The sequence below is a fragment of the Benincasa hispida genome, chromosome 9 (genome assembly GCF_027475165.1).
Source record: "Benincasa hispida cultivar pf3 chromosome 9, pf3_genome.v1.1, whole genome shotgun sequence".
Lineage (NCBI taxonomy): Eukaryota > Viridiplantae > Streptophyta > Magnoliopsida > Cucurbitales > Cucurbitaceae > Benincasa > Benincasa hispida.
In genome coordinates this window covers 74,550,786-74,561,471 of record NC_143486.1, presented here as the reverse complement: position 1 = coordinate 74,561,471, position 10,686 = coordinate 74,550,786, and the positions used below count along the sequence as shown (strand labels likewise).

At 33.8% G+C, this 10,686-nt stretch overlaps 2 protein-coding genes across 2 annotated transcripts; one reads left to right on the top strand and one right to left on the bottom strand.

The window, feature by feature from the left end:
- Positions 1-3,878: 3,878 nt before the first annotated feature.
- Positions 3,879-6,772, top strand: LOC120084945 (uncharacterized). Its single transcript, XM_039040757.2, has 5 exons — positions 3,879-4,069; positions 4,156-4,233; positions 4,331-4,406; positions 6,115-6,188; positions 6,406-6,772. The coding sequence occupies exons 1-5, from the start codon at positions 3,959-3,961 to the stop codon at positions 6,475-6,477; spliced, it is 411 nt and encodes a 136-aa protein (XP_038896685.1). The 5' UTR covers positions 3,879-3,958; the 3' UTR covers positions 6,478-6,772.
- Positions 6,773-8,278: 1,506 nt separating this feature from the next.
- LOC120087301 (Pentatricopeptide repeat (PPR) superfamily protein) lies at positions 8,279-10,409 on the bottom strand. Its single transcript, XM_039044255.2, has one exon. It carries the CDS (start codon positions 9,812-9,814, stop codon positions 8,306-8,308), a length of 1,509 nt encoding a protein of 502 aa, XP_038900183.1. The 5' UTR covers positions 9,815-10,409; the 3' UTR covers positions 8,279-8,305.
- Between the last annotated feature and the right edge of the window lie 277 nt (positions 10,410-10,686).

The window sequence follows — 10,686 nt, the reverse complement described above, 5'->3', positions numbered from 1 at the left end:
TATAATGGGTTTCAATAACATACCTTGGCCGAACTAACGAAATCTCTATTTCCAGCTGCTAAATCCCCCAAATTCTTGTGTAAACCACCACAAGATCTTCCATACTATTCTTTTGGTCTATATTGAGTTATGGGACTCAAAATAAGTTTGAATCAAAGAGAATATGGAGAAAGCTCACCAACCCATTGAAGGACACCTTCTTCATCCGAATTTTTCAGCAAAAATTCAGTTGGTTCATCATTCATTATTCACTCTAATCTCTTCAATATATTGCAAACTATCATGCAAAGAGATGTGCTGCATGAGATGCAACTCATGCTTGGAGTAAATCAAGGAAGATGTGGTAGGTTCCTTGTGAGCAAGTTGAAGATGAATTTGAAAAACCTATTTTTTAAGTTTTTGTATTTTCCAATTTCCAAAATCTATTTTGATTTTAAAATTATATTTTATTTCTAAAATCAAAATTTATCAATTTTACAAATTAATTTTCTAATAAAATTAATAAATAATTATTTAAACAATTTAAATAATTCTAATTAATTTAATATCCAATATTAAATTAATTTTGTACACAAATTCATCTTCATATATTTAAATTATATTTAAATATATTTTCTTAAATTCTGTTTGATTCTAATTTGAACGTTTCAAATTAACTTATCATGCTACTCTGAAGCTAATCCATTTCCGAGCTAGTAGAGGGACCTCATGGACCCACAGATCATGGGCTCCAACGATCCAAGATTAATCGGCTAAACTCATTAGACCAATCTAATCCCCATTCGTTAACTAGTGGGTCACTCCACTAAAAACCATAATTGAACTCCCCTGTAGATATATTATGTCCACTCGATATAACCATAATTAGTAAGCTAACCATTCACAGGTTGTTCGTAATAACGATTGGGTCAAATCTATATTTTACCCCCGAAATTACCTATGGTTCCTTAAGTCCCCACTAATCCCCTAATGAACAATTATTTTGTGATCCAATCACAAAATCGAGTCCCTCTCATACCAAATAAGAGGGCGGGATCCCTTGTTCAAGCCCCATAATCAACACTTAAGGGAGCAACCTCTCTACTATCCCTAAAGCGGGTAGGAGTGAATTCCCTCTTGCACCTATGTCCCCAGCTATCTATCTGGTCTTACCCCTGAAATAGCAGTCATATTGAGTCGGCAATGTTGAGTCAACCCTCACCTATGCAAATCTAAAGGCAATCCCAGATAAACAAGAGTTAATAGTTATCCCAGGATTAAGGTCAAGTTACCTAGGTGATCGCTTTGAAACAGTCAGTCTTAAACAGTAAATAATATTATAAAGTACGAGTGACTCGTTTTGTGGTCCGATCTTGTACAAACTCTTTTGCACAATGACACCCCTACTCCTCATGTCCAACATGAATGAATTAGGATCACTTCGTTTGTAGCACTTTACAACTCCTTGTAACAACTACAAAGTAGGGTATCCAATAGTGTTACCAGAATAAGGTACCCAATCTTATCCATATACTATAGATCATTTTGACTATTTACTCGAGCCTATTCACCTTTATGTCTCCGCATAAAGTTCAAGTACTCATATAATAGTCAAGGGACTTTTAGGTTTATTGAATTTCTATTCAAGCAATAGATTTATTTAATAACACAATTATTGAATTATCAGAATAAGCGTCATTGTTTACATACAACGAGTTTTATGGCATAAAACCCAACAATTTCTATGTCCATCAGATATAACCAATCAATAGTACGATAACCCTTCACAAATGCTCATAAGTACGGCTGGGCTAATTTTTCATTTTGCCCCTGTAGTTACATTTAACTTCTTAAGTACCATTGATCCCTCCAATGAACAATACAACATAGTCCTACTATGTGTGGACACCTCTCGGGCCATGAGAAGGTGTGTGGCACCACATCGTTCAAGCCCCGGGATTAGCCCTTAAGGGAGTAATCTATCTACTTACCCGTACTTTGGTGTAATAGTGAATTTCATCTTGTGTAGCTGAGTTCCCAACTCCAAAATTAGACGAATTCCCAAAATGGTAGGTTTGAGTCGGTGATCTGGTCATTCACACCCACAAATCAAAGGACTGCTCTCAAAGGCAAGATTTCCTAACTCATTCAGAATTGAGGTTATGTTACCTATGGTCATCCTAGTGAAGTGAAGTCTCTATCATGAACAACGTTATACAATGAGACGTTAACACTTGGTGGTTAGGTCTTATACAAACTCTTTGTATAAGATGCCCTGCTCGCATGTCCCCACATGAATGATCAGGATCAGACCATCTGTAGCAAGTTACAACACTTGTAACTATTCTACAAAGTGGGTTGCATCCGTAGCGTTACTAGGATAAGGTTTTCCTCATATATTCATATACTACAGACCATTTTGGTTATCACTTAAGACATGATCCACTTGTATGTCTCCACATACATGCTTAAGTTACAAACGACAACCAGAGATTTTAGTTTATTGGTTCATGGTAAAGCAAATAAAACATCAAATGTTTATAGACAAATAAGTGAAGGAAATATTATATATTATACATCACAATCGTTTGTTCAAAACTATGTTTACAAACTACAAGACACGAGAGTTTAGGGCATCATCCCCAACAATCTCCTACTTATCCTAAAGTGAGTGGGGAGGGTGAGTATCCACAGGACCCGACTCAATGAGAATTTTTGCCAACTTTAATTTTACACGTTTGTATACGGTAAGTCATTAATCATAATGGTGTCCCTGAAAGGGTCATTTGTTTATAAAAAAAGAAAAAGAAAAAGAAAAAAAAGAATATACTAAGGAGTATGCGTGTTTAAAAAGGGTATTTATTTCAACTTGTATATAAAAATACTTTTAAGAAATAGTTGTCAAACATATGTGTACCTTTATTTGAAGAAGTTTCTTTTAATCACTAGTGTTTAGATAAAAATGAATTTTTGAAAAATAGTTTTTTTCTAAGTCAGTCCCCTTAATTTAATTACAACAATATATATTTTTTAAAATACACTTTCTCTTTCTTCTAGTTTTGTTTTCATTTGAAATTTGTTCTTTTTAACTATTATTATTTATTAGATTATCTGTTTAAATTCTCTCACTTCCCTTCTTTGCTTATATGTTTCCTTATTTTAGGAGAACTTTTTTTTTTTTTTTTTTTTTTTTTTTTTTTTTTTTTTTCTCCTAGCTGTAAATCGATCACTTCAAGAAACATCTCTTATATGCTTATTTTCGTATTATTATTATTATTGTTGATGTTATTATACAGACACATTTTTAATAAAAAATGAATAGTAAATAGGGCTAAAAAGTAAATTGGACTAGTTTTTTTGTGTAAAATAATAGCCGCCTGCAATTGTGTATTCAAGTATATTTTAAGCTATGCGTGGGAAACTCTAATTTAAATTAGTTAAAGTGACAAAAGTCTATATAACGTTTTATTTCAAAACCTAGTAAAATCGAAATATCAAATTATTAAAATAATAAATTAAATAAAATTATAATTTTAGTCAAATATCTATTTCAAAATTAAAAAAACAAATATGCTTCTGATTTTGTTAGATTATTATTTATAATAATATAATTAAGATGATAATTTTAAACTAATATAAAATTCAACTACTGATTAAATATAAGAAAATATTTCTTCCTAACCTGCACTGGAAACACAATTTTCTCAAAATCAAACTACATAAACTTGAGAGCCTAACCTCTAATCTTAACATTTACGGAAATCCTAAACTTGCGTGCGAAACGTTCCTAAATGGTTTCTTTTAGGCCTGATGTAAAAAAGACAAAAGAAAAGAAAAAAAGCCCAGGCCCAATAAAGCAAAAATAGACAGAGCAGGACCACCGGCTTCCCCAAACCCACTTCGCAATGAATAACATCATCAATCATCTCGAGGAACCGCAATTCTCTCCATTTTCCCGGATGCCAAACACTCCAGCAACATGTCGGGCGCCTGGCAAGACTGTGTTACCGACTCCGATCGACAACCCGACTCCGATCATCAATATTCCCACATCAATTTTGATTTCTTTTCCGCCATTGTTAAACCCAAGGTTTTTTCAATTACTTCTTCTCTCTTCTTCTAATGCCTATTTCTCCCAATCTTCTTCTTCTTACCTCCGCCTCTTTCTATTTCTAGGATTACTACAAAATCTTGGAGGTAGATTACGATGCTACAGACGATGACATCCGATCCAATTACATACGATTGGCTTTGGTTCGTTCTCTTTCTCTAATTGTTTATCCGCAGCTTTTCTTCTTCTTCTTCTTCTTTCTATCTACTAGCTTTTGATTTTTGGTTGGATTGTGTGTAGAAATGGCATCCTGACAAGCAGAAAGATAAAGACGGTGCTACTTCCAGATTTCAGGAAATCAACGAGGCTTATCAAGGTCAGTTGCGCGCCATAACCCTTCTCCGCCCCCCGTTATTGAAGATAAGCCCTTTAGAAATGGAAGTGACATTCACAATTATTATAGCATTAATTGGTTAGTTCTGCAGCATTGAGCTCGAACTTCAAGTTTGCTTGGTGCATTCACCAGCTGCAGAGCTATCTGAACTACTTTGAGAATATTAATTTTGTGTCTAATAAGTCACTAAACTTCTAATTTGGTGTTTAATAGGATTTGAACGAGTCATTGACAAATTCAAATTAACTTAAAAAAATTCCAATGGGGTCCTAAACTTTTAAATTATTGTGTAGTGGATTCCTGAAATTTTAATAATTTTGAAAGCTGATGAAGTAGGTTTGTAATCTCATAGTTCATGGACTAAACTCTTAATTTAACCTTCTATATTCAATGGATATCTAATCTATTATTTATTCATTTGATATCAATTAAAGACATGACATCAAGGAATATTAAAGCCACAGAAGATGGTTAAATATCTTTATTTACGTATTTATTTATAATTTTAAAACAGGCAGTAGCTGCTGGTAAAGAAAACCTCTGTCTTTCGTGTATGTTTCTACAACTATTAGTTTCATAGCGTCTTTTCCCATTTTCTCCTTGGGGTGGGGTGGATTGAGTCTTGAGAGGCAGAATTTTATTTTTAATTCTCATTTTTATAATGAAGCTTCAGTCTTAGCTTTCTAGAAATTACAGGGAAAGTTTTCAAATCTCAATCTTTGCTTTTGAATATGCTGGTAGATTGTGTATTCATAGGATCTTTGGGGTAATTCATTCATTTAACGTTTGAAGTTAAACACGCACTCGGACTTTTATTTTATATTATAGTCTTATGTTATGTGACTGAAGTGAAGAAAGGAGGCTGGGAATTGGCTAGAGGCTGTTAATGAAAAATTTGAGTTTAGTGAGTTGCTCTTCTTACAGAGACATATTTCTTGTTCATTAGCAAAAGAAGTTGAGTAAGTAGCTATCGTAAGAAGAACTTCTAAATACTTTTTGTTTTTGTCTTATTTTATTTATTTAGACATCCTAATTTTTTCTTGTCAATTTTGGACCGTGTGACGTACACCGGGATAAAAAGTTCGGTAAATTATCATGACTACGGGTCTAGGCTGTAGCACGTTTACAAAATGTTTATGGTACTATTTGCATTTAAATTCAATGGCATCCATCTTTTGCCTTGTTGGATTGTTTGTCACCTATGATGAGGAATTTCCAAATCCTACTGTTATGAACTTTTGTATCTTGAACTCCTGGCGAATCTTCCCTGCTCAGAATCAGCAGTTTACTTTATCTTATTTTCTATCTGGTCGAGTTTGAGTATTCATTTATATCTCTAGCTGGTTAGTGCATGTTCGAGAGTGATTTAGAAATGGTTAAACTTACTTTTGTCATGTTCAAATCACTCCAAAACATGTCTTTTTTCACTCAAAATTCAATTCAACGTTTAATTTTACACTTTTAAACATAATTTTTATACTATTAAAATTTATTTTAAATGATTAAAAGCATATTCGAGTAATTTTGAAAAATGATAAAAGTGATTTTAATGATTTTAGAATCACTCCTAAACATGCCATCAGCCTCTATCTAATGACGGGTGGTCCTATGAATCTATTGTTAAGTTGATATGATTATAGATACTGTTTGGTAGCACTTAAAATTTAAAATTCTAATTCAATATCGACAGTTTTAAGTGATCCTTCCAGAAGGCAGGAATACGATGAGAAAGGGATGCTGTATGTAAATGACGATAACATAGTGGTAAGAAATTTCCATCATCCCTCTCTATGGAATATTGTAATGTTTCCGGTGTAAGAGTTTGTTTAATTTTGAAAATAAATCATTTTGAAAAAAATTGAAGTGTTTGGTCACTACTCAAAATAGCTATAAACATAACTTTTTGGGAAAAATATTTTTTCTCTAGTCAATCCAAACGAGCCAACTATTTACTGCTACAAATTGAAATCTATTTGTGCAGGATTACCTCAAGCGATACAAAAGCCTTATTTTGACATGTAATGGCCTCGGTATGAAGTATTCAATTTGGTGAAATTGAAGTTCCCACAACTGCAAAAAGGCCTTTCTTGGTACGTTTTGGATATTTTTTTGGCCATCTCCCATAGTTGAATTGATCGGTCAAAAATGAAAGGGCAGTTGGGCTTATGTGACTTGTAACAATATAATGCATATTGTTGTAATACATGTAATCAAGGGATGGAGGCCTTTTATTGTGAGGCACTTTCCTGCTTCCCCATCTTTTCTTACTATGTACATATAACACTGACCCTTAGATTAGAGGGAGTGACAGAAGAGAATACAGGCCTTTCTGATTGTTTCTGGTCTTTTATTTTTCTCTCCAATAGAAAACGAATAGACGTGGACGTGAAGAACCGAATAGTTTTGACGAAGGAACTTGTGTCGTGAAATCTTAGCGTCGAAAGTTAGAACTTTTATTTTGTTAGTTCAAATGTAGTGTAACCGTGAGGAGACGAATAATTTAATTGTCAACTTAAATATAGTTTAATTGATTTAGACGTATGCTCTTTCATCAAAAGGTAAGAGGTTCGAATTCCTAATCTCGTGTTGAACTAAAAAGAATTAAAAAGAAGTTTTGATTGAATGCATCTTTTACTTTAGTGGTTGACAAATTGCTTGGAGTGAGTTTGACTTTTCAATGGTAGTATTATTATTTTTATTCTTGATACAAACGTAAAGTCGAGTCAAGTCATTGACATTTGATATGACAATAAAGAACATAGTTTAGTCAAGAGTTTGTTAGCCTTACGACTAAAAACATCAATTTTACTCAACCCTTATATTATGGATCATTTATTTTACAAATTAAATAAATTAAACATTTTCTATAAACATAATCGATATTAATCTAAGTGTATCCATTTTTGTAAAATAATAATTCACTCTTGATTTACTATCCATAAATTTATGGAAATGATCTTCATCATTTTAAAAATACAAATTAAGAGTGTGTTTGGAATACATTTTCAAGTGTAATTTTAAAAATAAGTCATTTTGAAAAAATTGGAATCTTTAACAACCACTTAAAATAATTTTTGAATTGTATTTTAAATAACTTTTATCATGATAGTTTAAATAAATTTTTTAAAAAAATATTTTTTTCTCAAATAAGTTCAAAGCCCTAAATATACCATAAAAATTTAAGAAGTACAAGGATTTGAACAATAGAGAAAAACTTCAAATTTATATACCAATATTAAATATTCACCTTAAGTTATATTACTAATCATACGAATTAGTGAGAGAAAACTATACCCAACAAGTATTAAGACCATGTTTACCAATCTGTAATGAAAATTGTTGTAATCTTTAAGATATTTTATTGATAGATCAATCACAATATGCGACAATAGCAAATGTAATTAATTGGTTTTTTTTATCACGTTTACTTAAAATTATGAATCTGTCACATCTTATTGTAATCTATCACATCTCACCAATTTGAGATCAAGACGACAACAGTAATAATAAATGTAGCATATTTGTAATTCTCATGCCATAAAAGTATAATAACAATAACCATAATGGTAACGGTAACAATATCGACTAATAGGTCTCACGTAATTTTGCAACACAATCGGATCGATCATTTTCCACGCCTCAATTAGATTGTGTTCTTCCATTACAAACTTGAAAGTGAACCCACATTTTATTACAATTACGGAACACAGGTAAACAACAACGAACGTAATCAAATAAGGCACACTTTCCAAATTACTATTGATTTATTACGTTTTCCTTTGGGTAAAGGAGGTCTAAAACTCATTAATATAGCATATGTATGATAAGAACACAGAGACATTGAGGCTTTAAAGTATGGTAAATGCTTAACTCACAATTAATTACTCTTCAGTGATCAACTCATTAAGCAATTCAAATACAGGCAACATTTTTCTCTCCCTGCAGATCAAATCAACCAAAGTAAACCAGGATCGAGGCTCAGGTTTGAAGCCCATCTCTAACAATCCAAACAAAGATTCTACTGCATCATTTACCATTCCATTGTTACAAAGAAGAACCAGCAAATTATTTGAAGTTGCATAGTGAGGTACAAACCCCCTATTTAACATCAGACCCAACAACTCAGTAGCCCTTTTCAATTCTCCTTTTTGAGACAGGAAATTCAACACAATCCTGTAACTGCCTTTGTTTAAATAGAAACCCTCAAAAGGAAGCTTCTGCACCATATCAAGAGCCTCTTCAAACCTACCTTCTCGGCATAGCCCTCCAAGCATCACATTCAATGTTACAGTATCGGCCCTGCAATCTCTGCCCTTCATCTGCTGGAGTAACTCTGTCGCCTCATCGACTCTTCCGGTTCTACATAGGCAGTTCAATAAAGTAGTGTAGCTGATTGTATCTGGCTTCATCCCGAGGCTTTTCATTTCATCAAAAACCTCTTTTGCCTCTTGCAATCTTCCCTCTTTACAGAAGCCATTCATTAAGACTGAGTAATTGAATACATTAGGGCTGCATCCATTGCTTTTCATGAACTCAACTATTCTCCTTGCACGGTCAACTTTCCCTCCTTGACAAAAACCATTGATCAGAATATTGTAAGTTAAGGCATCAGGCAAGATCTTATCCTTTGAAACCATTTCCTCAAAAAGTTCAATGGCTTCTCTAAGTTTTCCACTTTCACAAAGGCCACCTATCAGAGTTGAGTAAGTGATCAGATCAGGATAAGAGACTCTAGCACTTTTCATTTCCTTCACAACCTCAAATGCAGCTTGAAGATCTCTATTTCTACAATGGTGCTTAACTAAGATGTTGAAAATGCAAGTGTTTGGTCTTAAGTTTAGCCTACTCCTGGCATTCACAAGCAACTTCTTAGCTAGATCGACCCGATCGGATTCAACTAGAAGATTGAGACACGTGCTGATCGCTTTAAGAGAAGGCTTCTGACGAACGATCGATTGGATGGCATAAAACATATCGAGCACTCTTTCATGCATAGAAGACTTTGAAAAATGCTTCATGAGATCAAGGAATATACCCTCGTGTAATTTGCAGGTGTCATATGTCATTTGATGCAGAACTCCATCAATAGCTTGGAATTTCTTGGACTTAGCAAGCTTTTGAAGAATGCTTGCATAAGTGGCATTGTTGTGATTAAATCCCTTTTGCTCAGATACCATGTTGAATAATTCAAGGGCATGTTGAGGATCTCTTTCATGTTTGATTAACCTTACGGCTGTTTCGTGAGAAATGTAACTGGATTTGGATTTTTTCTGAACTTCTTTGGAGGTTGTAAAGAGTCTGGTAGGAATATTACTCTTGGAGATTATTGCTTTTGAAACACAAACAATAGCAAGATTCATGAAACGAGAGGAGAAGATGGCAAGATTCATGAAAAACTCCTAAACGGCGATATCATCAAAGAAAAATAAAATAGGCTAGCAAGAACTGGAAATTTTTCTGAACAATCAGACCATGCAATGTAGCTATACAAATCCATCCATAAGCTCGCTAATCCTACATCTTTGATCATATCTATCGTAAATCTCATATGTGTAGCGCTTCAAAAATGACAAATTCATAGCTAAATTGTAAAGATATTCGAATCCCCCACGCGTTGAACTCAAAAAAGGATTTTTTTTTTTAAGCGACAAATTCAGGAGTTTGCTTGTCCTGCTTCTTCTCTTCCTAGCGAGTAGAATCGATCGTTGGTTCGATCCCTTCGTTTTTTTATTCTTTTTTCGGAAATGGAACCAAAGAGAGAGAGAAAGATGGACTCGATGGTGAGAACGAGAGAGATTACCTAATAGGTGCGACGGTGATAGAAGGAGAGTCGAAGAGGCACGTCGCCGGCACTGATACGGCGTCGTTGGGGTGGTGCAAGAGAGTGAGGAGGTCTTGCCAGAACACTGCCGGCGGCGTGGGGAGAGGGTGAGAGAGAGAGAGTTGAGAAATCGGGAGGAGTTGTAGTTGTAAACTTGTATATTTTTGGCTACATTAAAAATGTTAAAATGCAAATTTATTCCATGGTCAATATAAAAGGGTCTGTCGGATGAATGACCCAAAAATTAGGTGAAAAGTGTGAAATGACCCAGTTTTTTAAAAAAATGCCGAATGACCCTTTGTTGACATCAAATTTGAGTGAAATTACCATAATATACTCGCATGCATGTGGAAAAGTAGTCTCGCTCTTTTCTTTTTTCACTCACAAATCACCATATCTCTCGCTCTAGCTCGTCTCACTCTTTCTTCTTTTTTCACTCAC

Excerpts from the sequence above, each read along its gene's own strand:
- LOC120084945 (XM_039040757.2), top strand. The coding sequence starts at position 3,959 with ATGTCGGGCGCCTGGCAAGACTGTGTTACCGACTCCGATCGACAACCC. Across the intron at positions 4,070-4,155 it reads CCGCCATTGTTAAACCCAAG|GATTACTACAAAATCTTGGA; the intron begins GTTTTTTCAATT and ends TTCTATTTCTAG. Across the intron at positions 4,234-4,330 it reads ATTACATACGATTGGCTTTG|AAATGGCATCCTGACAAGCA; the intron begins GTTCGTTCTCTT and ends GATTGTGTGTAG.
- LOC120087301 (XM_039044255.2), bottom strand. The coding sequence starts at position 9,814 with ATGAATCTTGCCATCTTCTCCTCTCGTTTCATGAATCTTGCTATTGTT.